Source organism: Bos indicus x Bos taurus, chromosome 16 (genome assembly GCF_003369695.1).
Source record: "Bos indicus x Bos taurus breed Angus x Brahman F1 hybrid chromosome 16, Bos_hybrid_MaternalHap_v2.0, whole genome shotgun sequence".
Taxonomy (NCBI): Eukaryota; Metazoa; Chordata; class Mammalia; order Artiodactyla; family Bovidae; genus Bos; species Bos indicus x Bos taurus.
The window spans coordinates 26,652,515-26,680,483 of NC_040091.1; the positions used below are offsets into that span (position 1 = coordinate 26,652,515).

Genomic DNA, 27,969 nt, shown 5'->3' on the forward strand with positions numbered 1-27,969 from the left:
ACTTGCAGAGGGGGGAAGGAATCAAACCCCCAAGATGGCGGCAGCGTCGGAGGAGCGGATGGCTGAGGAAGGAGGCGGTGGTCACGGCGACGGCGGCTCCCCTTCGGCCATCGCCTCTACCCAGCGACTGCCCCCACCGCCCCCGCCCCAGCCCCCGCAGCCGGGGTCCCAGGCGCCCCCAGCCCCGGCGCTGGCTCCGGACCAGCTGCCTCAAAACAACACGCTGGTGGCGCTGCCCATCGTAGCCATCGAGAACATCCTCAGCTTTATGTCCTACGACGAAATTAGCCAGCTCCGTCTGGTGAGGCCCCCTGGGGACCCTTGCCGCCCTCTCCGAGAGCCGAGGTCTGGGGAGGGCCCGAAAGGGAAGAGCGTTCCCCGGGGAGGGAGCCCCTGGCGAGCTGCAGCTGCAGCTGAAGCACCAAGCGCACCCCTCCCGCCCCAAAGTCTCTCTTGGGGCTGGCCTGCGGGGGCTTGTCCAGATTCCGCCTTTGCTTGGAGAGTGGGGGCGACTGCTTTCAGGAACTTGGCTTTGAGGGTCTGTGGGGCTCGGGGGCTCTGTGCCCCCGATCCGGAAGCGGGGCCACGGGCGGGGGCAGCAAGAGCTGGGCTTCCAACCTCTGTCCGGCCTGAGCGTGGACGCCGGAGGGGTCTCACCACCTGCCTTTTGTGTATCACCTTCCAACCCCAGGCTGGAGTTGGAGGCGAGCACTCCGAAGTAGGCAAGATTATCCCGGCTAGGTTTGGTTTGTCTGTGAGAATAACGTATTGTTCCCCCTAGCACCCAAGTTTCCTTGTTGCAAAAGATAAAGTAGGATCGGTCAGTCCTCCCAAAAGCCAGTAGAGGTTTGGAGGAATTCAAAGTCGTTTTGGTAACCTCAACCCCAGCGCCTTGGTTGACCAATGAAGGCAATCCTGAGAAGTGACTATCGGGCTTTCCCTCACCCCTGACACTTGCCACCCCATCGTGAAGCACCTTGCCCCTTGAGAAGGTTTTTTCCTCTCCTGCATTTCATTTTCTAACTAGTGATTTACGCCCACTCGCCAGCTTTAGGAGACGTTTTATACCTTAAAATCACAGTTATTCTGTCCATGATTAATGAAAATAAATGAATTTGCCTTTGGGATTTTCTTCATCCCAGAGGCTTCACTGAAGGTTCAATGACTGTCTTAGTTCAGTCAGTCAGTTATTTTGCTTCCTCAGTGAATTTATCTTTAAGTGGGAAGGAAATTGAAGGAGGTGGACATTTTGAAATGATTACAAACCGTTTCTGTGTAGAAGCTAAATATGTGGTCGGGGTTGTTTTTTAAGAGGACAAAGACATATCTGAATGTGCTGTGTATAGCGTTTTCTTAATAATCAATAAACCCTATTTTAGATTTACACCTTCAATTTAAAATTGATTATAACTGTATTTTTGAGATGCAAGCATATTTTTTAAAGGAGGCTCTTAAATATTCAAGCTGGTGAACCGTTTATTTTCTTGTCAACACAGCACAATCAACCATGCCAGTCTGCAGGATAGAAAAATTCATTTGAAAAGTAATATTTAAAAATGATTGTCCCTTAAATGATTGAATTTCCAAAACATGTTATCCTAGAATTTCTTGTAGAATCCTAACTATTGCTTCGATTTTTGATAAAGAATGATACTTGATCAGAATTCATGATATACATTCCTGTTGCCTGGAAATTGGACATGACATTTGAATTGAGCCTTTCAGCCAGACAATGCCTTTGTAAAGCTTGGAATGTTCACCTTCTTCTTTATAAGTATTGAGAAAAACTGTGTGTGGGGGTGGGGTGGGGTGGTGTTCATTTGTTGGTCAATTTACTTCTTTAAAAATTAAAAACATTCTTAAAGGGGAGAAAACCAGCCTATCCTAGGGGACAGAGTTAAAAACACATCCCACAGTTTATTAGTAAATGACATCTCTTTCAAGTGAAATACTCAGCTGCATTCTTATTTTTAAGCAGTTATCTATTCTAGTATTTTAAAGATACAAATTTGTAGTTTCAGAGATTTTTATCATAAGGAGTCCCTTACCACCCCCCTAAAAAGATTCAGCTCCCAGTTTTACTTCTTAAAGATGGTTTTTTTCTCTGTTTTAGTAATGAGGAACTATTTCTTAGTCCTTTCTTTACTTGAGATTAATGGATAATTCTTAGATTTAAGTGGGTAACCTTTTGTGGCGATTTGGAAGTGTCTTTGGTTTTAAATTCTTTGGTTCATATGTCATAAGGTGCAATTCAAGTAACATGAAAGATTCTTGCCACTAGGTGTCAGCATTAATTTAATTATGGTCATTAGTGAAATTGGCAGTCTAGCGGTAGTGCGTAGTATGTAAAGCCTTTCCTAATGTAAGTGACCGTTTATACCTAACAGACTGTTTGCGAGAAAATCAATACCCGAGTGTATGCTGCTAACTGGCATATAAATTACATAGTTTTTTTTTATTGTCAAGTGTATTTTTGAGTAGAGTTAAGGTTGGGTGTACTTAGAAAAGAGTGATATTAATTAAGAACAGAATTAGTTTCCATAAAGCGAAATGTCAACCATTCAGTAGTTAATGAGCTGGTTTATGTATTTGTCAGGTGCTTCTTTTTTTCTTCCTTCAGCTTACTTGCCCTGTTGGAACCTTGGGCTTCCCAGATGGCTCAGTGGTACAGAATCCACCTGCAATGCAGGAGACACAAGAGACTCAGGTTCAATCCCTGGGTCATGGACCATCTCCTGGAGGAGGAAATAGCAACCACTCCAGTGTTCTTGCCCAAAAAATCCCATGGACAGAAGAGCCTGGCGGGCTACAGTCTAAAGGGTAGCAAAGAGTCGGACACGACTTAGCACACACATTAGGGCCTCAGTCATTACTATTGTTCACACCTAAATTAGAGGACAGGTGCAGGGTCCATGTACTTACTGCTCTATATTTTCTTTATACAGTTCGCCCCAAGTTGCTAAAATAACATTATCCAATTATCTTTGCTTCCTCTCGCCATGAATAATTGAAATTTGACTCTCCAGTCTGGTTATTTCCAAAGGAATGTCCAGATCCCTTACTGAACTGGAGTTTGTTTTGTTTTTTTTCTGCCGTTGACTACTGCTCCCAAAATGTACCTGGAACTTGGAAATCCTGGTTACATAAAAATAGTTCTTTAAATATTTAACTTCTCTAATATATTTAAAATTATTTGGATGAAGATACTTTTTGAAATGACAAAATGTGTACTTTGAGTTGTTTTGCAGTAAATCACATAAATTTGTGCTGATGCAGCATTAGTCTGTCACATAAGGCCCCCTTCACAGGTAGGAGAGTTTTTGAAACAAGTGGCAAAGGTTAAGGAAGGTCCTGCACCTAGTTGCAGAGCACATCACAGCCAAGTTGGAACATATAACGTTGACTTGTGAGTACAGAATTCTCACTGAAAAAAAAAAGTATGCAAGGCTTTTTAAAAGTTGTCTTAGGGAATTCCCTGGCAGCCCAGTGGACTGCCACTTTTATAAAGAGATCCTATAGATTTTTCCTCTGTGGTTCTAGTGGAGCTCCTGTAAATTTAATGGCATCCTATTAGTGGTTCAGGACAGATTTGATTAAAAGTTCAATTCAAGTGTCATGCTAATTATCTGGAATGAAATTTTCCATTTGACAGCAAAATATGTAAATCTATGTTTTTGTCCCAGGATATTTCTCTGGTGCACTCTAGCTGGTTAAGTCTATTACTCATTTATAGTTCCTTTCACATCTTTTCTTCAAATGTGTTTGAAAAGTTCAGTTGTAGAGAGAGTTGACTGGTAGAAAATATGAAGGAAAATGGGAAAGTATTACCTTTTTTTTTTTTTTTAAGTAGGCAAGATGTCTTCCTTATATCTCTTTCTCTATATCAGTAGTTCTCAATTTTGTCTCAGGACACCTTTACATTCTTAAAAGTTGTTGAGGACCCAATTTGCTTACCTTTGAAAATTCTAAAATACACAAGAATGCACAGTGCATAATTCCATTAGCTGTCATCACATGTCATGTTGCCACACACGTTCTGCTGTGTCTTGTGAGAGAATAGCATGAAAATGGCAAATAATATCTTGGTTTTATGAAAATGATTTAGCTTCAGAAACTCTTGAAAGGATCTTGGGAACCCCAAGGGTCCTTCAACCACAGTTTGAGAACCATTGCTTGTATCGCTGTATTATAGAAAATACACTGTCTATACTGCTGGGGGTTTTCTCCCCTACTATGTCATCATCAGGTTATTTATTTTATTAACAAGTTCTTAAGTATAGGTAAGAAATTATATTTTGGGAATACTTCACTCCGGCAGATTCTCAAAGGTGTCTGATCAGTAACCCTGTCTACAAAATCATCACTGAGACAGAATGTACACGCCTTCCTTGAGCACATTTACAAAGAATCAGGATAACAAATGCAGAGTAGGAAATACAAGAGTGTTGAGGTTAATCAGCAGAGGTTTCCTCAGTGTCATGAATTTTTATCCAGTCAGTAAAAATGGAAGAACATTCCCAGTAGGAAAAAAAAAAAAGATATGTAATTATCCTAATTGTTTTATTCAGGCTAACATTAAATTTATATTTTCTTTCCAAGTGCATATTTAGGAGGGACACACAGGGAATTTTTAATTTGTTGTAATTTTACCAACAGACAATTGAGAATTAACTCTCTGTCTCTGTATATAGTATTATATCTTAAATGGTCAATACCAAGAAGATAGAATTTTTTCTCATAAAAGATTAAAGTGTTCTTGTGAAAGAGATGGGAAGTTGTATAGGACTGGCTCATTCATTGTTCATTTTTTAAATGATTTTATCACCTCTGTCCATGGGATCACATAGAGTTGGACATGGCTGAGCATGCATGTACCTGTCATTAACTTTTTGCCACATTTACTTTATCTTGTACGCTCATTCACCATAGGAAAGTAAGGTGCAAGTACAATGACATTTTACCCCTAAAATACTTCTATATAATCACAATATCATCACTTCCAAGGTATTTAATATTACATTTTATATTCAGGTTTCTCAGTTGTCACCAAAATGTGTTTTGATAGCTTGGAGAGGGGTTGGGGAGGTAGTTAAGGTTCTTAAATCTAATAAAGCATTAGTCTCTTTAATCTGGAACATTTCTCCCACCTTTTCACTGTTTTCATTCTTTCATGACTTTCTAAAGAATCCAGCCCAGATGGCTGTCAAATATTCTGCACAGAAGATTTGTCTGATTGAGAGGATTATAGGAAGATCTTGGTTTAGCTCCATCGCAAAACTTTAGTGGTGTGGCGAAAACACCCCACCCACTGAAGTCCTGCTTTCTAGACTCGTGCCAACAGTTTCTATAGCAGTAGAGTGTTAGAGACCCTAATCAATTGAGAATAATTAGGATAAACATTTCAGTCTACATAGCTACTGATCACTAAATTTAACAAGACACAAATCAGGGCTTCCTTGGTGGCTCAGTGGTAGAGAATCCGCCCGCTAGTGCAGGAGACACAGGTTCAACCCCTAGTCCAGAAAGATCCCACATGCCTCGGAGCAGCTAAGCCCTTGCACCACAACTACTGAGCCTGTGCTCTAGAGCCCAGGAACTGCACCTACTGAAGTCCAAGCACCCTGAAGCCCATGCTCCCCAGCAAGAGAGTAGCCCCTGCTTGCTGCAACTGGAGAAAAGCTGGTGCAACCTAGCACAGCCAAAAATAAATAAACAAAATTAGGGGAGGGAATACACAGATCAAAAGACCTGGATTGTTCCCTCCCCTCCCCGCCCCCAACATAGCTTGGTTTTTATTGAGGTGCCATCCTAGGCACTTTGCTAACCCTTGAAATGTGTAGCCAGTATGAAAAAATGAGGAAACTGAGAGTAAACCATATTAAAGTCCATATTAGAATGATACGTGTGTGTGTGTGTGTGTGAATCACTATTTGCTGGAAGACCCAAATTCTTAATTTCACTTTTTGCCCTTAATGATTGGATGACCTTGAATAAGTTATATAAGTTCCTAAGGCCTCAGTTTTCTCATTGTAAAAAGAAAGGGTAGATTCTGGTGTCGTCTGTCCCTTTCAGGTCAAGGGTCTAAGCAGCCTCATCTTTGATAATAGCTTCCTCATTAATTGGGGGAAACTATTGGCTTTCCTGGTGGCACTGGTGGTGAAGAACCCTCATGCCAATGCAGGAGACATAAGAGACGCAGCTTTGATTCCTGGGCAGGAAGATCCGCTGGAGGAGGGCGTGGCAAACCCACTCCAATACTCTTGCCTGGAGAATCCCATGGACAGAGGAGCCTGGTGGGCTGCAGTCCGTGGGGTCACAAAGAGTCGGACACGACTGAAGCGACTTAGCACGCATGCATTGACTGTTCAGTTCATTTGAGAAAAAAATAAACATGGCATTTTAAATCTTGAAATAATTAACAAAACAAATCTGTTCTTCATACTAGAACAGCAAATAATAGAGGGGCAAGTTAAATGTCTCTATTGTATACTTATTCCATTAGTTACCTTTTGTTTATATAGTATGTATTTTCCTAATCTCTAAATACATTGATCGTTTTTGACATAGTCATCATCTTTGTATGTTAGATTCTAGAATTTTTCTGTCCTGAGTAAATTGCCGAACTGCTAGGATTTTTGTTTTGTTTTAATTGGGGAAATGATATTTCTTTTCTGTAATCTTGGGAAATAAAGTAACCCCAAATTTCAAGCTACACTTAAATAAGGTAATTTTGTTTTGCAAGTTAATATGCATTGATAGCAGTTATAATTATACTGCTCACCTTGGGGACAATTAATATATTTCTGTTTTTTCAGAGGTCACTTTGCTTTCTTCTGAATTCATATGCTCTATGGTGTCTTTGTTTTTATTTTATTGGTCAGTCAGTGCTTATAAAACATTTATGAAAGGAAGACTATTACATTAAATACTGTTCTTATAATATCAACTAATGCTTCAGATCTTTTTGGTTTTTGTGGTGCTATTCTAGTTTGCTTTTGTTACCTCCTATTTTCTAATTTTTTTTAGTTGAAGTATGGTTGATTTACAGTATTTGTTTCAGATGTATGTTTTCTGATCTTTTTGCCAGCTTTTAATTAGAATGATCAGTTAAGACTCTAAAAAGATAAATCTTTTTTCTTGTCTTTTACCTCTTTATTTGGGATTCATCTGCGGTGGTTTCAGCTATCTTCGTGTGAGATCTCCAGAACCTTATCTTTAGTTGTAACAGTATAGTTGCTTATGGAAAATGACCAGTCAACTGTCCCAATACCAGGTCTCTCCCAAAATAGATGCTCTTTTTCCTTTTCAATTTATTTCTCATTACTGTCTGATTTTCCTGATCAAAACATGGGAGCTTTTATTCTTCTCAGCCTTGCTTGCGTATCTGATCTGTCTTCGGAAGTAGTTTGCTAATGGTTTATTCATTCCAGGCTTTGTGCCTTTGTCCCATCAGCATTAACTTAGCAGTCCTGTCCTTTCTTCTTTTAAAGCCTAGGATCACGTTAAGTCTTCCTTGGTTGACCTTACCTGGTTATTTATTTATCACAAATTACTCAGCCAATTGTATGCTCATATGAGTCAGTACTCATTCCATTGCATTTCTAGATCATTAAAAGATTTCTAAATTGAGTATTTAGCTAGATTTAGTGCAGCAAAGTTTTAGAATAATGAAATAATTTAGAACGTACCTTGGAAGTTATTACAGCAGTGTGTTGTGTGCTAAGTCACTTCAGTCATGTCCTACTCTGTGCAGCACTATGGACTGTAGCCTTCCAGGCTCCGCTGTCCATGGGATCCTCCAAACAAGAATACGAGAGTGGGTTGTCATGCCCTCCTCCAGGAAATCTTCCCAACCCAGGGATTGAACCTGCTGCTCATGTGCCTGATGCATTGCAAGCGGATTCTTTATGATTGAGCCTCCTGACTTAATTTTTTACTTTGTAAATAAACATTTTTTTTCAGTTTTATAGAGATGGCACTGTATAAGTTTAAGATGTACAGAATAATGATTTGACTTAAAAAAAATTAGGAAATCATTACCACAGTGGATTTAGTTCCATTATTGAACTCAGAAATTATCAGAGAGGTTATAGAGTCCACAGAACAAAAGAGTATTTTTCTACAAAGTCGTGTTAGGGGATGCCTCACATTAAATAGTTTTAACAACAATGAAATCCCCAATTTTTATTCCTCAGAGTTCATTTTGAAGTCTTTGGGTGGGTTTTTTTTTTTTTTTCCTACTTGATAATGTCTGTTGACTTTCAGACACAACTGAGTGACTGAACTGACTTTCTCCTATGACAGATTAGAATTTAGCCAGCTTTATATCCCCCCATCACACACACAAAGACATACTTTCTTTTTCTTCCTCCAATAACATGATAAAAGTTTCTTTTTTCCTCACACAAAGTTCAGTACCATTGTTTATGGCAATGTGGTTCTCAAATGCAGACCAGGTTTACCAGAAGGATTCCCAAGACTCAGGGAGTCTATATAATCTAAAATATTTTCATTACTGTACTAAGGTATTGTTTGCATTTTTTACTCTCATTCTTTCACAAAGGTCCAGTGGAGTTTTCCAGTAGTTCTGTGATATGTGATGGTACCATCATACAGCTAATGAAATGTGCACTTGTATATTGTGTTTTCTAGAATTTTCTTAGGTAAGAATACCTCAGTAGATTAATGCAAAAGAAGCAGATATGAAAATTCACTTATTTCTATTAAACTACTAGACCTAAACTAAATTAAAGAGATTTGTAGATGTACTCATTAAATATTTTGTTTTAGAAACATTTATATCAGTACATATTGGGTTTATTATTTTTTCAATATAGACACTGAACAAATGTTTATAACTTATTCAGCTAGAAATAGATTCCACTGTATTTTAAAATATGATTTATCAGTAAAGTATCAGTACTTTATTATGTTTTCATCTACTTTGAAATTGAAAAGAACTGTTTACCTTCATACCTTTCATCTGGCGTACTATTATGTAGGGAATGGCTAGTATTTAGTATTAGGGTATCAAAACCTTTATCAGCTCAGCCCAGTTTACCGGAATTTTTGTCTGTATAATCTCAGGAGAAAGCTACTTTTGAGTTTCATCAGTATTTGGTTTTAGCAAGTATTTTTCAAACATTTGTATTTGGGTTCTGTGAGAGATAGAAAGAAGCGTTAAGACAGCCCTTGCCTAATTGACTTAGCCTTGATGTAGATTTATCTCAGTTTTATCTCAGCATTGTGCTTTCAACATCCACACCTATATAGTGAGAATTGAGGTCCAGGTTGATACCTCTGAGTCAATGCAAAATACTCAGGAAACAAACAACAAACATATTTTGTGTAGTAGGTTTCATTAAGATAAGAAAGATACTGGGATATTTCAGAAATATAAGAGCTAAGTATATAAAGCAAAGTTTTCAAATTAGTGGTAAAGTTAAAATTGTTAACAAAATTGTTTAAACAATTTTTATATAGCAATTTATAGTTTACCATAATTTAATGTCTATTTCTTTTAATCCTAATGATATCCCTGTGTATGAGGTACTATCCATATTTTACAGATGTCTGATTCAGGCTTTCAAAAAGAAACTGACTTGCCCAAGGACATAAAATGGCTGGACTCAAATTTAGGTGTTCTGACTTCAGATCCTATGCTTTTATTGTATAAAGATACCATTTTTAAAGTTAAGTGTCTGCTATACATGTTAAAATATTTTGAAGGATATGACAGCATCTAGTAGAGGCTTTGGCCATTATAAACTGTCATACTTCATCCAAGCCACTAGAAGAAATGATTTAAAACTTTCATTCTGGTAATGATAAAAACTTTGTGAGGGGTTAGACTCAAGTTTGAATATGTATTTTTGGCCAGAGAAGAATTTTCTTGTTTCAAACCATTAAAAGCCTTCAAATATTTTGTTTTAATGATCTTCAGAATTATAGACTTTGACCATAATAGTGGGGATACATTCAGAACATTTCAACAGATACCTAAAGTGAAGAATCAAGTGGGGCTCTGAGCTTCCACTGCATGAGTCACGCGTTTGATCCCTGGTCAGGGAACTAAGATCCTGCAAGCCATGTCGCACAACCAAGAAAAAGTCAAATATATAAATAAACAAGGAAACATATATATTCCCTTTTTTAAAAAAGAGTAAATTATTCCTTGCTTACATACAATATTAATTTTTAAATGTAGTATTGCAGGTTACAGTGAGGAATTCACATATACCGATTTAAAGATTCAGATAGCAAACTGGAGCACGATTCTAGCACAGAGAACTTTGAACCATCAGTTAATGAGTCTAAGTTAATTGTTATCAATTTGTTTTTAATTAATTTTTATATACTTTTTTGGCTGCACCATACAGCATCTGAGATCTTAGTTCCTTGACCAAGGGTTGTACCCACACACCTTACATTGGAAGCATGGATGGAGTCTTAACAACTGGATTACCAGGGAAGTCCCTTTATTAATTTTTATTGGAGTATAGTTGCTTAACAATGTTGTATTAGTTTCTGCTGCACAGCAAAGTGAATTAGTTGTATATATACGTATATATCCCCTTTTTAGATTTCCTCTATATTTAGGTTACCACAGACATTTTCTGAAGTTTTTACTTTTAAAATTCTTTCTCATTCTGTCTTCCCATAGGTTTGTAAAAGAATGGACTTGGTCTGCCAGAGAATGTTGAATCAGGGATTTCTAAAGGTGGAAAGGTACCATAATCTATGTCAGAAACAAGTTAAAGCACAACTCCCAAGGTATGTTATGGTTAGCAGTGGCAGTAATTCTACAACTGGGGATTTTATTTGTTTCTTGATTATTATTATTATGTTTTAATCTAAGTAAGGGTTTACATGTTAAATGGTTTCCAAGTTTTTGTAGCAAAGTATACACAGATCACAATAAATGATTTTATTATGGTTTGTTCACACTGGCCATATCTGTTCAACATTTTAGTTTGAGCCAGGGCATTTAGGCAAGAAAATGAAATTAAAGGCATCCAGATTGAAAGGAAGAAATAAAATTCTATTCACAGATAACATCATCTTGTATACACATGATATTATATATAAAATACACTGATTAGTTATCAGAGCTAAAAACAAGTTCAGCAAGGATACTAGATAAAAGACTAGTATACAAAAATCAATTGTATAATGCTATGCACTAGCGATAAACAATCCAAAAATGGAGACAATTCCATTTACAGTAGCATTGATAGTAATATATATATATAACAAAAGAAGTACAAAACTTGTTTATTAAAAACCAGAAAGCACTGTTAAAAGACATTAAAGGCTTAAATAAACGGAAAGGCATTCTGTGATCATGGATTGGAAGATTTCATTTTAAGATGGCCAGGGATTGAATCTGCATCTCCTGTGTCTCCTTCACTGCAAATTTTTTACCCACCGAGTCATCTGGGAAGCCCATTAAAATGGCACTATTCCCCAAATTGATATATATATATTCAGTGCAACCCCTGGGCTTCCCAGGTGGCACTAGTGGTAAAGAACCTGGATACCAATACAGGAGACATAAGAGATACAGGTGTGATCCCTGGTTCGGGAAGGTCACCTGGAGAAGGGCATGGCAACCCACTCCAGTATTCTTGCCTGGAGAGTCCCATGGACAGAGGAGCTTGGCAGGCTACAGTGGGGTTGCAAAGAGCCAGATGTGACTGAAGCAGCTTAGCACACAGAGCAACCCCTATCAGAATCCTAGCTGTCTTTTTATAGAAATTGACAGACTGATCCTGTAATTCCTATGGAAATGCAAAAAACTCAGAATAATCAAAACAATCTTGAAAAAGAACAGTTGGAAAACTACCATTTCCCAGTTTCAAAGTTTTAGCCACAATAATCAGTCTGGTGCTAACATAAAAATAGACATACAGATCAATGGAAAAGAGTCCGGAAAGTCGACCTTTACATTTTTTGTCAATTGATTTTCAACAAAAATGCCAGGAAAATTCAATGAGGAAGGAATAGTGTTTTCAACAAATGATGCTGGGACAAAAGAATGAAGTTGAAGACGTTCCTCAAACCATATACAAAAATTAGCTGAAAATTAACCACAGACTTAAGTGTGAATGTCAGTGCTATATTATAAAACCTTGAGAAGAAAACAGTCATAAACCTTTATTAACTTGGATTAGGTTCTTTAGATACAACACTAAAAGGACAAGTAACAAAAGAAAAAGGTAGACAAACTAGAATTCATCAAAATTTAAAATGTCTGTGCCTCCAAGGACACCATCCAGAAAATAAAAAGACAGCCACAGAATGGGACAAGACATCTGCAGCCCGTGTATCTGTTACAGGACTTGTATCCAGATTATAGTAGGAACTCTTACTACTCAACAATAAAAAGGGGGACTTCCCTGGTGGCCAGTGGTTAAGATTCCACACTTCGAATGCAAGGGGCACAGGTTCCACCCCTGGTCCAGGAATTAAGATCCCACATTTTCCTGGTGTAACCAAAATATTTTTTTAAGGCATAAACAATAAAAAGGTAATAACCCCAATTTGAAAATGGGCAAAGAATTTGACAGAAATTTCTCCAAAGAAGATGTACTAAAGGCCAAACATCATTAGTCATCAGGGCATTGCAAATCAAAATACTATGGGATACCAGTGAATACCCACCAGGATGGATGGCTAAAATTTAAAAGGACAAAAGTTGGGAGGGAGATGGACAAATTGGAACTTTGACATATTACTGGTGGGATAATGAAATGTTGCAGCCACTTTACAAAACACTTTATCAAAAAATGAAATACAGAGTTACCAAATGATGCAGCAGGCATATGCTGCTTATATGCATATACTGCTGTATACCGCACTTCACTGCTGTATATACTCAGGAGAAATGAAGCTATGTCTACACAAAGTACACGGATACTCACAGCAGCATTATTCATCATAGCCAGAAAGGGGAAACAACCCAGGAGTCCAGCAACAGATGAATGGATAATCAAAATTATGGAATGTCCATAGAATAATATTCAGCAATGAAAAGGAATGAAGAACTCTGAGGCATCCTTCTACATGGATAAACCTTGAAAACATGCCAAGTGAAAGAAGATAGACCCAAAACACGTACTGTTATGATTCCAGTTATCTGAAGTGTCCCGAATAGGCAAATCAATAGAAACGGTACATTAGTTGTTGCCAAGGGCTGGATAATGAGAGTAGTTAATAATGGTTACAGGCTTTCTTTTTATGATGATGAAAATGTTCTGCAATGAGATGGTAGTGATGGGTACACAAGTGTGAATATACTAAAAATGACTAAATGGTACCCTTGAAAAGTGAATTATATGTGAATTATGTCTCAAAACTTTTGAAAAGTTAAAATGAGGTGATCTTGGAGCAAAAATACATGGTCTCTTGTCCTTATGTCCATGTATACTTCTTTCATTTATCTCATTTCTCTGATTCTAATAGCCATTAGGCTTGAGCTTGATATACCCAAGTGAAAGTAAAAGTTAGTTGCACAGTAGTGTCCAACTCTTTGCAATCCCGTGGACTGCAGCCTGCCCAGCTTCTCCATGGAGTTCTCCAGGCAAGAGTACTGGAGTGGGTTGCCATTTCCTTCTCCAGGGAATTTTCCCAACCCAGGTATCGAACCCAAGTGTCCTGCATTGCAGGCAGATTCTTTACCAACTGAGCCACTAAGGAATCCATATAGTCAAAGGGCAAAACACAAAAAAATAATTTTTTTCAAATGTTTTATCAATAAATATTTGATTGATCCTTAGCAAGGATTTCTAAACATAGTGATTCATTTATCATTGTGTTAAATTATGACCCAGTTGTAGATTTCTAAATTAACCTGTAAATGTTAGGCTTACATTAAGGTATTTTGTTTGGTTAGCATTTTAGTCCACAGTACTTCTTTTAATGGTTGCTTTTTTTTTTTTTTTTGATAGGAGAGAGTCAGAAAGGAGAAACCATTCATTAGCTCGGCATGCAGACATCCTCGCTGCTGTTGAAACAAGGCTGTCATTATTAAATATGACTTTCATGAAGTATGTGGACTCCAATCTCTGTTGCTTCATACCAGGAAAGGTAAAATAGAATTGCTTACTTAGTAACAGCTGGATTGGACTGTTTAAACTTTAAATTACTATGAAGTTACAGAGTGATTTTTTTAAATGACAGAATCACTCCTACTTCTTTGGTCATCTGTGAATTCAGTAGTCACAATATTAAAGGGTAAGTTGTATAGATAATTGTGGGCTTTTGACTTTTTTTTTTTTTTTTTTAAATTTTGGCCAGCACATGAGGCACGTGGGATCTTAGTTCACTGAGCAGGGACCGAGCCCATGCCCCCTGCTATGGGAGTGCAGTCTTCCTTAATTGCTAGGGAAGTCCCATTGCTGCTACTTTGAGTGGGTTTCTTGGAATGGATTTGTTTAGCTTCTGTGCAATAACTTATATAAATATATATCATTTATGTGATCTATATACTTAAACTTATGATTATGAAATCTGCTATAAAAGCCCTACAGTTCTTCAGGAAAGTTTTTTAAGGGTTCATACGCAAAGAAAAATTTTTAAGCTTTTACTTTTTGTAAAGATGCCAGAGATACAGCAATGAGCAAGAATAGGTATTGTCTCTGCCTTCAAGATTGTTACCATTTTAGGGAGGGGAGTTGGGAGAGACAAGCTGGTTTTGTTCTGTTTGAGAAATGTTTCATGAAAACAACTTAAAAACTTCCAGATTCGACAAGAATAGATAATTACTGTATAGCAGTATACTCTGGGCTAAGTAATAGTGCTGTTTTACACAGAAATGTTTATTGTGGTGTATTTACTGTGACTAAGTTAATAAAGGACCCAGAATTCAACATGCTGCTCATACCTTCACTGATACCTTGCTTCTTGAATTGAGTGTAAATTCAGAATGAAATAACTTCAGTATCTTTTTATGTGGAAGAGATGGAGATAGAATTAAAGATCATTTTGCTACTTAGCTGCTACTGGCAAAAGGTTCCCTTAACATGGTTGGAACTAATTAATACTTAGTAAAATTTGAATGCTCTCTTTTTGTTATTTCCATTGATAATTAACATTGGCAATATTTTATTATTTTCTTCATTTTCAATATTCTATAATGTTTGTTGGGAGGCAGAGGAGTCCTGTTTCTTATTTAAAGTATTCTTATTTAAAGTATTCTTTGGTATGGCTCACTTTCCTCATATTAGCTACTGATGCTTTTCTATAAAAAGGTGACCAGTTAGAAACTTTAGATTCTAATTCTTAGGCCAGATTTTATCCAGGTCTAATTCATAGGTCTTAATTCAGTGATGTTCACTGAACTAAAATAGGTTGTCTCCTGTAGTTAGCCTCATAGTTTTTATTGCGTATCTCAAAATGTTAAGATTATGAATATTTAAGACACCTCTCTATGTTTCATAACCTCAAGAGACAGTTCAACCAGTTATTGTTAATGAGAGCTGAATAGTTGGCAGCAAAGTCCATATGGCCTGCAAAGCCAAAGATATTTTAGTACCAGCCTTTACAGAAGTTGTCTGTCTGTTGTTCTAGTTGATCAAGATCATGTGATTGAAATGATGCTATTTACTGTTTAAACAAATGAGGTTAAATTCAGCTGAGTCTTGCTATTTTTTGGAAACCACTTGTTTTCTCTTTTAACTCCAGTACTAACGGAGGTGGTAGCAGCGGAGGACGTTTTCAGTTTTGAAGCGTATGTGTATCCCTTGGGCATTTGCTCCTTACCTGAGACCTTTACCTTACCTGCAGTGGAAAAGTCTTCCATTTTTCCTTAATATTACCCATTTCTTCACAAGATCTTATTCTAATTTATTTTTCTCCTGCAAGTCTGAACTGGAAAAACAAATAATTTTTGTTTTGATTATCACTTTGGTTTATTCTGCCATCTTCATAGCTTATATTTTGCCTAAACACTGTATACTTAGATTAATACTTTTTATTTTTATGTAGCTGGTACTTTTTAGCTTACTTAGGCTAAGTCTAAACTGCTAACTTAACATAGTTTGCAACATTTGAGTTGTTTTATCATTGTTCTTTTTTGAACTTTCTCATCCTTAAACTTTCATATTCTGTCTTCAGAACATAAGGATATGGCATTAAATTTCACATCTGTAAATGAAGATATTCTATGAAATACTTTTCTTTCAGTTTAGTGTATAATCTTGATTTGGTATATGATTTCTATAGTAGTTTATTCTTGGTTTCCCCAGCATCTTGCTCCTGGGTTCATTTCACAAATTAGTTTTTACAAGTTACTTACGTGAATCTGGGTAATAGCAACATTCATTTAAATTAGATTGCCTGATATATACCAGAATTTTGGACTTTTAAACTAACAGATGGGGGAAAAATTTTTTTTAAATTATTCTCTGAAAGAACAATCAAATTCGTTTGTAAAATTAAATGGTAGGATGAAGATAGAAGATTAAATGTATGTTTACCTCTTAACTCCTCCCCATACTTGACTCAGTAAAGTAAATGATGTAATTTTTAAAAGGAAGAAAAGATAAAGCCCCATGAAAAGGAGGTCAAGAGAGTAGACAGTAGCAGCAGAATTTTAGAAGTTGGACAGTAGATGAACAAATGATAACTGACTTAGAAGAACTGAGGAAGTTAATTCCTAACCTGTCAGTGGGGGAAGCTGGGAGTCAATGTAGTATGCACAGCTGAACCTCTAAAAAATTCTAGAGTTGAAAACACTTCTGAAAATGGGGCTAAAACAAAAAGGTTGGTTGAGAATCTGTATTTAGGAATGATTTAAATCTGTAGGTCCCCTCTCCAACTCCAAACAAGCTAAATCATTGCCCTTCTACCCAGTGAAAATCTAAGGCTTATTCATGGGAGGCGTTTAAAATGGAGTCTCTTGACAAGGATACAGTACTAACAACAAAGGCATTTAAAGGTCTGTCTAAAGAATTCAGACTGGTTGGGAGTTTGCCACTATGAGCTCTGGGAAGGATCAGCAAACTTTTCTGTAAAGGGCCAGATAATAAATATTTTTGACTTTGTGGACCGTGTGGTCTGTGTCATGTCATGGTCTGTTTCTCAACTGAGAAACAGCCATGATTCTACATGTGGTAAATGAATGGGTGTGCTCATGTTCTAATAAAAACCTTATTTACAGAAATAGGCACAGGTCAGTTAGGGCCATAGTTGCAGACTCTGGCCACTATATTGATGTTCCATTCATCTTTTCTCAGAATCAAGTATAGATTCTTGGCTTATTCCTATATATATTTCTCAAATCTTCTGACTGACATACAGAAGTCAAATTTTTACAGTAAGTTCTTGATCATTATTAGCAGTTCACACAAACTGAAAACCACATGGAGCAGAGGCCAACTAACCATTCTAGGAGATACAATAATGAAAAAAGACATGGATAATTTGTTTACTTCATTGTTACTAACAACCCCAGTAAATCTTTTGTGCTTATTGAAATACAGTGGTCTCCAAAAGTCAGTGCTTTCATGGTATAAATGATTGTCATGAAGCTAGATTTCCCTGAAGGAACTTAAAAATCTGTAGATTTTGTATTGCTGGTTTGTTTTTAATACTGTTTTCGGTGGGGGGAGGGAACTGGTGATGGTCATTCTTTATTCTTTTTTTGAGGGGTAGCTTTCTTTTGATGCAATTTCATATTTACACAAAAATTGCAAAAAATATGACAAGGAATTCCCATATTTCTTTTATCCAGATCAGCAGTTATTTACCTTTTGTCTCATTTGCTTTTGTTCTCTCTCTGCATATGTGTTTTATTTTTCTGAACCGTTTGAAGAAAAGTTGGAGATACTGTGACCGTTATTCTGAAATATTTCAGTGTATTCCCTAAGAACTAGGACATTTTCTTGCTTAACCACAGTACAGATAACAAGCTCAGGGAATTTAACATTGATCCAATACACTGATCAGCAGTCCTATTCAAATTTCATTTCTTATCCCAATAATAGTTTTCCTAGCTCTTCTTATTTCTGAGTCCAGAATCCAATCTAGGATCACACATGAATTTGTTAGTTCTCTTTAATGTGGAATAATTCCCTACACTTTGTGTTTCTTGGGCTTCAAGTTTTTGAAGTTATTTTGAGGAATAAATATCCTTCAGTTTATCTAATGTTTCCAGAATGTTGTATTTTTGTTTCTTTTAAAATTGGTTTTAGTGTGAAGACATTCTTAAAAATAATTCTGGCTTAGAAGCATTTCCTCCTTTCATTTTGCTGGTCCTCAAGGAAATACATGCAGTCATTGAACCTTTAAAATGAAAAAAAAATTAATCTATTTTCATTGAATTTTTTAGGTCCCTGTTCTTACACCCCTAAACTCCACCTTTACCACCAGTTTGGCTAACTAGATCTGATCAGCTTTTTATGTGCTGCATTTTTAAATATAAGCAAGGAGTAGAGAATCACCAGGCTAATAAGAAACGCAAAGTAAAACAAATGGAGAACAAAAGACCTTTGAGAAAGCAATACAAGGATATAAAACTTGAACAAACTGTGACTAATGGTCTAAGAGAAATATTAATCAGAAAAATAAAGACAAACACATGCCATATAAAGAATTACTCACAAATATGGAAGAAAAAATAAATGAGAGGAAAATTAAGGAAATCTCAAGTGGAGCAAAGAGAAGGAAATGGCAACCACTCCAGTATTCTTGCCTGGAAAATTCCATGGACAGAGGAACCTGATGGGCTATAGTTCATGGGGTCACAAAGAATCAGCCATGGCTGAGCACATCAGCAAGTGGAACAAAAAGAAACAGAAAATGAGAACATACAAGGTTCAATATTCTAATGGGAGCTTTGTTTGCTAAGGGCATCTGTGGTAGCTCAGCTGGTAAAGAATCTGCCTGCAATGCAGGAGACCCCGGTTTGATTCCTGTGTCGGGAAGACCTGCTAGAGAAAGGATAGGCTACCCACTCCAGTATTCTTGGGCTTCCCTGGTGGCTCAGCTGCTAAAGAATCTTCCTGCAACGCGGGAGACCTGGGTTCAGTCCCTGGGATGGGAAGATCCCATGAAGCTACTCACTCCAGTATTCTGACCTAGAGAATTCCATGGACTTTATATAGTCCATGGAGTCCCAAAGAGTTGGACACAACTGAGCGACTTTCACTCACTTGCACTACTTTGTTTGCTAAACAGGAGATTAAAATAAGATAGAAATTCTCTCATCTATAATAGTTGAAAGCCTTAAATGATGTTCATAGTATGTCATTTATTACTCTGCCAATTTAAACATAAGCATGATAGAGTAAACTATATGTGCTGGGAATGTGATAGTTGTTCACATTTGGTTTCTTACCATTCTTTCTTAAAACTTAAAAACATTTTTCATAAGTATTAATTATCTCTAGTATTCAGCAGTGGCATATTACTTGAAAAGTGTATAAAGAGCCATTAAAGAGTTTCAGTGACCTGCCTAAGACCTGTGGTCTTTACACTGGATACAAGACGCAAACCATTACATTCTGGTTGCTAAAGTAATTTTCAGAAAGTGATTAAACCTATTGAGAAAATGGAATATTTAAAAAATCAGGTAAATACTGTGCTTTTCTTAACATGTATCTCTACAACCATTTCAGCCACTGATGACTCTGAATGCCAGAAGTGGTTTGGTTCTAACATGCTGTCTTTTTCTTCACCTTGTCCTTTGCTTATAACTTTTGGACACAGGAAAGAAAATGTTTTTAATTTTATTGAAAACATGGATTGGATGAGTCCCCTTAATTAAAATAACCTCTATGTAGTAAGATTTAAAAACATTAAATTTCCTAATAGAACACTTGGGCAAAGGGAAAGAGATACACCTTGTTTTCACACTGTATTTAGAAGGCTGAATACGGTAGATAAGAATTTTTCACATTTTGCCTTACAGATGTCATTTAGTATTAGTAATCCCTATGCAATATTTTGATATGAAATTAATTCTGAAGAATCAGGGTTATGGAAGAGGATTCACTACATAATAAATTTATTTTAAAAACCTAGAATAAATGCATGGTATGTAATAAAGTGTTAGTTGCTCAGTCGTGTCTCACTCTTTGCGACCCCATGGACTGTAGCCTGCCAGGCTCCTCTGTGCATGGGATTCTCCTGGCAAGAATAATAGAGTGGTTTGTTATTTCCTTCTCCAGGGAATCTTCCCAGCCCAGGGATCGAACCCCAGTCTCTCGCATTTTGGGCAAATTCTTTACCGACTGAGCTACCAGGGAAGCCCATGGTACTAATAACACTACATACATTTTGATTCCCTAGCCACCTCCTCACTGCAGCACTCCTCCTTCAGTCATGTACACCCTCCTTCTGCTCAGACTTCTCTTCTCGTTGAAATTCTGCTTATTTCTCATTGCCAAGTCCTTCATTAGGCCTACTCAATCATCAAACAAATCTTATCCCTGTCTGCTTCCTTTTTCACACAACGCTTTGCTTGTACATTGAACTTACTCAGTTTGAACTAGTCTTTGCTGTGTATGGGTCTTTCACTAAGTCATCTTGCACAGGTTAAGATGTAGGTCTTATTCATGCTTGAGTCATTGTAGCAGTCATTTCTAGTCTAGGTCAAACATACTGTAAATATTCTTCTGTCTACCAGTATTTATGTACATAAACTTATTAGGTCCATTTATTCTCTCAGTAAAAATTCTGTTAACAATGACCATTCAAAACAAAATCTAGCCTCTAAAAATCATATTCTTGTATTGACTTTAACCTTGTGGCTTGTCCCTAACCAGTTTTATTTAGATGTGTCAGTATTAGGCAGTTTATGTTATTTGACCATCTTTATCACTCATTTAATGTACGTTGATTAGGGTGTCTGCTATATGCCAGATACTGCTAGGCTCTGGGGATCTGACAGTGGAAACTAGGTATGGTCTCTTCTCTCATTGAGCTTACTGTGTTATGGGAAGAAGAAATTAACAGAAAAAGGTAGTACTTAAACCTTGTAATGTGTATTCTGAAGAAAAAATAAAAGATTTGATGAAGGTGTTAACATACTTAAAAAGGGTTCAGAAAAGACTACTTACTCTGAGAAAGTGTTATTGAGACCTCAAGTGTGAATTAGAAATTTGGGGCTGGAGAAGGTAGGGGAGATATGCAGGGAGAACATGACAGAAAAGAGATCATAATGTGCAAAACCTTGAGCAACAGAGAGAGAGAGGGTCTGCTTTAGGTCAGAGAGCTGAGGGTTACTTTGCACCTGTAGGTGGAATGTACTAGCACCTAGGACGACATCAAATAATACTGGAGTGTTGCAGCACTTTGCTTACTTACAACACACATGTAGCACTACTATGGATCGGTTGATATCCTATCACTAGCAGATTCTTTGTAGTAGAATGTGACAGACTAGTAACATGAAGGACTACTGCTAACGTATATAAGTGTATATTTTGTAATTGACCATTTTGTAGTTATATATAAATATTAGGTAATTTTTTTTAGCCCCAGAACAGTAAAGATGCTTAATAAATATAAATATGAAACATATAGTATTATAACAAGCCCAAAGCCAGGTGTTACAGGTGGTAATGTTACCATTGGTCAGTGTATCAGTTAAGTCAACCTGTAGATCTCTGTAGAATTTGCAAAACAAGCAGTTACCTTACTCCCTGTTTACCTATATTCTTTAAAAAAGATAAAGTGCTAATGAGAGCTCATTATTTTAGGTGATTGATGAGATTTATCGTGTGTTGAGATATGTCAATTCTACCAGAGCCCCTCAGCGAGCTCATGAAGTACTTCAAGAGTTAAGGGATATTTCCTCCATGGCAATGGAATACTTTGATGAAAAGATTGTTCCAATTCTAAAGAGGAAATTGCCAGGATCAGATGTATCTGGAAGACTCATGGGCTCTCCTCCAGGTATCTTTTGTTTATAATACTTTCAGTTTATAATCATGTTCATACACAGGTTTGTAACTTGCCTTTTTTTCTCCCACTTAACTGTGTATCTTGAACTTTTCTGAGTCTGTAACTGTGTATCTGCAGCATCATTTTTGTAGTCTAATGACAGATTAGATTACAGACCATATCTTACGTAGTTCATCCCCTGTTGTTATGCACATTTGTCTCCAGGTTTTTCAGTATTTGAACCACACTGAAGAACAATCTTAAGGCTGAATCTTTATACATACCCACAATTTTTAACTGGGCATAAATTTGTTAGAGCAATTTTTAGTAAAACATTTGTTTCATTCAGATTAGTTAGCTCCCTGGAGTACTCAGTAGAGTGAGTGGGTGTCTGTAATTTAATAATAAAGCTTATGACATCTCAGCATTAATATATCTATTACTTATTGAGTACTATTATGTGGACAGCACTATACTGTGTCCTATGAAGACTAAAAAGAATTGTAATACATGATATCTGCTCTCAAGAATCTGATTATTTCATAGGGTAAGATATAATCATGACTCAAATTATTGCAGGCAAGAGAATAGTTTAAAGGAGTGTCCATTTACATGCCAAATGAGTAGAGAGAAAATCTTAAGGAAGATAAGATCATTGTTGGCTGGTTTGATTGAGACTTCACAAGAGGTGAGAACTGATCTGAGCCTTGTTAGTTGGCTAAAGGTAAGCTGAGAAAGAACAATGTATCAGTCAAGGAAAATATTCTGGTTATTTAAATGTATGAGGAGAAAATTAGCATTAGGGTGCAGATGGATCCATATGGTTCTTTTAGAAAAGCTTCAGAGATAGGGTTTAAAAAAAAAGCAGGTTATTAGTTTAAAATAGTGATTTTTATGCCCATGGTACATTGTTATTCCTAAAACAGAATAGTTCCAAAGCCTTCCTACATCATGTCAGAAGTTCTTCCTGGTCATCGAGTGTGATGTAACCCTTTTTGGTGGTATCCCAGTTATTTGACTTATGAACCTAATAGGTCTGTACGTCTGACTCAGATATTTATGTTTCCTTGTGTGTGATAAGATAGAAAGTAATTCTACTCTAGTTTTACATTTATATTTTCTTAACTAGGTTCTAAAAAAGTGTTATAATATTTTTAAATCCAAGTTAACACCCCTGGACACTCTTTGCTTTTGCTGGCAATCCACATATTGCCACATGAACATGAAAATCAGAATTCAGACTCATTTATAGTTAAGACAAAGTATTTGATTAATTCATTAGACCAAGTAGATTGCAAAGAAGAAATCTGCAGAGGTGATATTACTGAGGACATTAAGAAGTCTCATTAATTATTACTGGTGGTGAGCCATTGAAATGATTGACCATTTTAAACCATTTCTCCATAGTTCCAGGACCGTCTGCAGCCTTGACTACAATGCAACTCTTCTCCAAGCAAAACCCTTCAAGACAAGAGGTTACCAAACTCCAGCAGCAGGTTAAGACAAATGGTGCTGGAGTGACTGTTCTCAGGCGTGAAATTTCTGAGCTTCGCACCAAAGTGCAAGAACAGCAGAAACAACTTCAAGACCAGGACCAGAAACTGCTAGAGCAGACCCAGATCATAGGTGAACAGAACGCACGGTTGGCAGAGCTGGAGCGCAAATTGCGAGAAGTAATGGAGAGTGCAGTGGGAAACTCCTCAGGGTCTGGGCAGAGCGAAGAGTCTCCTCGGAAACGAAAAAAGGCCGCAGAAGCCATAGACTCTCTTAGGAAATCTAAACGTCTCCGGAATAGAAAGTAAATCGGAACGTGCTTCTAGCGCCAGAGGAAGACCTGGCTTTGTAGCTTGACCAGTTCTGCGTATCTGGACACGGCGCGACACGGTGTCCCTCAGCTCTAGGCTTTCAGAACACAACTTGAACTCTCATGGTTGGGACTTTTTTTTTTCCTGCTTCTCCTCGTTGAACTGATGCACAGAATCTTTTTACTTTGCAATAGATTTGTACTAACCAGACCTATTCTATCATGTTTTGAGAAGTTAACCTTTTTTTGTGTGCAGATAATGTTTAAAGCAAATTAGTTTCTGCATATATGCACATTACATAAGGATCTTAAACCAGTCTTGACAGACTAGAAACTAAGTTTAATACAGAAAATGTCCTGTTCACTTGAAAGAGAAGACCTACTTTTTAAATGGACAGTATCTTGTTTTTAAAAAAAAAAAAGTTGACTTTTTGTTATAAGTGACCTTTGTCTGGAATGTCTGAAAAGTAGTAAATGCTTTTTGGTATTGAAGTAATGGGTAACTAAAATGGACTTCCATAGTATTGACTGTAGAAGGGGCCTCTACAGTATTGACTATATATTTTTATAAACTACTGGCAAGGGACTTACCCAGTTGTTATATACATGTTTTCAGTTCTCTTTTGGGGCCATGACCTACATTTGCATGGATGCATGCATGCATTGCCTAGTCAATTCACTTACAAAAGCTCTTGCACTGGTATTGATCTTGAACCTCTATACTTCTCCACTTTTTAGAGCAGTGTCTTAGTTCATTTAAGCACTTAACATCTTCCACCGTAACAGCTTGCTTTGGTGGGTGAGGGGGAGTGGTATTTGTATGTCCATTTGTCCTCCGGTTTTACAGGATAAGAGAGTATTAAAGCCCGCTGCTTTAGCTGTTCTCTGTAGGGTTCAGGTACACTGGCTAAGACAGAACCCCAAATTCTTTATGTTGATATCAGACCTCTGGTAACTATTACTATTCCTGACTCGCCACTGTGTATGCTCATTGATCCATTGTGGCCATGACCAGTGGTATGAGTAGGGAACCCAACTTATGGGATGCAGTTGTTTTGCCATTGAAAAACAGTTCATTGAAGAAAATTGTACTATGAAAAAGCATTTTGATTGTTTCATTTCTGGGGGGTGACCTGAGGGAAGCTTTTTAACATTAATTTCAGGCTTTCCTTATCCTTCAACTTTGAACAAAAGCTTTAATTTTGTTTGCACTCCTGTTTTGAGCTTGTAACTGGAAAAGCATGTCTTGCACTGTCAACCTTCTGAGTGGTCACTTTAACACCTGTACAGTGATTATTCTCCCCAGTTGTGTATTTTTTGGAACAGTCAACTATTACTGTCTAGTTTTATTTTAATGTACTAAATTATGTAGTCATTATTTGACTGTTAAGTTAAACAACTGTTGCCTTGGGCTTCAGTTATTTAAGGTAAACTTAGGTGTAATATAGAATACTATCCCTTTCCAGGTGGGAGTTTGACACCTGTATAAAACCTAAGGTTTTGGTAAGTACCTTAGTTGAAGAAAAGCACAAGGTCACTACCTTTTTTTAATCCGTCCAACATGATATGGTTATGCATCCTTGAGATTAACTTCACCAAATGAAACTTCTTATCCATTTTTAATATTGTCCTTACATAATAGTGTCCTTAGATTTTGATCAGTTCTTTGTCTAACATTAAAACTCCATTCACAATGTAGTTATGTTTTCAATGAAACATAAAATAACGTCCAAGTGTTTTCATGGTTTGTTGGGAAGGTAATTTTAAAATAAACAATTTCCAAAAAACATTTGTCAGCCAAGATCATCCATAAAAGTCCCTGTCTGGAACTCATTTTCTCAGCAGGTCTCATTTGTTTAGTCATAGGATTTAGCCATATTATCACAACTTTGGAGGAGGCCTACTGGAATACTTACTCATGGCCTTTAATAGTCTGCTTTCCTGGTAATACGAAGATGTTTTTAAGTAACAAAGTACATGTTTACAGGTTTATAAAGTATGATCTTTATGCATCAAAGGGATATGACCTCAGATGATCTTTTTTAATAATGTTAATGAATTATTTAAAGTTTCCTGGGTTTCTTTTTAAACTCCAGCTAGATAACCCTAAACGTATCTACAGTCTTAGTTAACATGAATATTTGGCTTCCATAATAAACATTCACACTTTTAAAAGATAGATTTTCTGTTTCAAAATCCAAATTTCTACCATATATACTTGTAATCATCTGCCCATAAATTTAATGAGTTGCACTTGTTAATGGGTGAATGTGGCATAACAGTAGGAAATAAAGCACTACAGTTGTTTTAAGTCTTCACTAGCTAAAATATGTTAGGATATTGCCTTGGCCAGTTTGATAGCTGTTATACTTGCATTTGGGTAGTATGATGATTTTTAAGTGTCAACAAATCACAAAATATTTCCATCACCTAAAACTGACATATGTTACAGGAAAATTGTAAGTTAGCAACCCGAGAGAGAACTATCCTGCTCTGGATTGTAGGTCAGTAATTTAAATACTGTATGTTAATATGTTAAATGTTAGGACATTTCATAGAGTATTCCCATCATCTTCCTTGATTAGTCTTTCAGAGGATACTTAAAGTTGTCCCATTTGCAAACTGATCACAACACTACAGACAGATGAAATGTGGAAGGGCGGATGAAAAATGGAAAGGACTGCCGCCCCCTCGCGCCCCACAGGAGTCTCTGCTTGTTTCCCACGTGGACTTGAGTTGGTTTTCACGTATTCTGAACTGTGTATTATTTCAGAACATGAGGATATAGAACCTGTTGTTTTTTAAGCTCCTCTTTTGATGTACAGAGCCTGGAAATAAGGGCAAACACAGATGTAATCAGAGTAATCAGTAATTATACTGTTTTAAAAACTTGGGGTGCCATCAGGTCTAAAGCCACTGGTTTTGGAAGCAATTTTTTTTTTTTTTTTTTGGTGTAACATGTTTTTGGAGTACTGAACTTTACAGGGGCTTGCCTTAATCTCTATTTAGTAGTTTCAAGATATATGCGCTATTATTCTACTTGTTAAAATATTCTATGTAGCCCCTAAGGTGGGTAAGACAGAGTATAAGTAATGCCTAAATAAATAAGCTAAAAGGTGTCACTACAGCTGGATTTTTGAGAGAAAATGGACATATGAACATAGGCTATGTGTAATAAAAATAATGGCACCTTAAGATTGCACTATTTTATGCATTATTTTATATGCCATTTCATAGCCTGCACTTTAATCTCCAAAGAAATGATGTGTGATGTCCCAGTTGTTCCTTATTAATAACTGTTTCCTGAGACAGGGCACTTAATTCTATTTTACTATACCGAAGTAGTTTCTTGGAGGTAGATTCCTCTTTTGAGTTCTCTATTTCCTTAGCCATAATATTTTCTAGGATCTAGGAACTCCCTATCTTGTCTTATTTTCAACAGTATATAATTTTAATTTAAAATCTCATACTTGGTGATCAGCACATTCTTAATATACTGCTCTAGCAATGAGTACCCATTTGTTAACACTTACCAAACCTCCTTCAGAATAATCATACGTTGTAAAATTTGAAACCAGGAATAAAGGCATTCTGCCTTGTACGATGCAGTCTCTTGAAAAATGGCTGTTCCTAATGTAAAATCCAATACATGCAGTGATTTGGCTTGGGATCTGAATTTCTTTCACTAGTCTTAAAAGGTTAGCAAGAACTACTTCAAAAAGCTCTGTAGCCTGCCATCTTGAGGTGAATTATTTTCAAGAAATACTATATAATCTACAAAATGAGATTAGCAATTAGTTGACTGCTGCCTACCATAAGTTTATTTTTAATAGCAATACATTTATATTTGTGATAAATATAATAGGCTTAAGTAATGGCCTTTTCCAGCTTCCTAAGAATCTTTGTTAAATTTCTGAAATTCAAACGTCAAAAACTGAAATTTTTCCTGTTGTGTCTGAAGAGAACCATGAGATTTAGAAGCATATTGGTAATCCATTAGGTCCATTGCCAAAGTAGATACTGTTCCGTATTCAAAGCTATACCTAAAGTTAGATGCGTTTAAAATTCCTTTATGTTGTGCCATGTCTGTTTACTTATGGTCATGAGCAACAATAAATTACAGTAGTTTATCTGGAATTTTAATTGTTAAAACCTAATTTAATTACTGGAAAGTGAAAAACACCTCCCGGTCACACAGCAGGGTGCATAAATAAATGTGTTGTTACCAGTGCTACCTGTTTTCTTTGTATTTCATACACAGAAGATGACGGAGCCAT

The 27,969-nt window shown here is 36.8% G+C and overlaps 2 protein-coding genes across 3 annotated transcripts in view; one reads left to right on the top strand and one right to left on the bottom strand.

Moving 5' to 3' along the window:
* Positions 1-27,923, top strand: FBXO28 (F-box protein 28). The gene is made up of 5 exons (XM_027564540.1): positions 1-301; positions 10,664-10,773; positions 13,950-14,088; positions 21,705-21,900; positions 23,296-27,923. Exons 1-5 carry the CDS (start codon positions 35-37, stop codon positions 23,688-23,690), a joined length of 1,107 nt encoding a protein of 368 aa, XP_027420341.1. The 5' UTR covers positions 1-34; the 3' UTR covers positions 23,691-27,923.
* NVL (nuclear VCP-like) overlaps positions 14,268-27,969 on the bottom strand; it is a 179,187-nt gene continuing 165,485 nt past the window's right edge. Inside the window, exon 25 of one of the 2 annotated variants that reach the window (XR_003514886.1) lies at positions 14,268-15,870. Coding sequence is in view for 1 of the 2 variants with exons in the window: in XM_027564535.1 (XP_027420336.1) it covers positions 15,842-15,870 (29 nt within the window). In the remaining variant the exon portion in view is untranslated. The remainder of the gene's footprint in view (positions 15,871-27,969) is intronic. The other variant, XM_027564535.1, reaches the window with a different exon arrangement.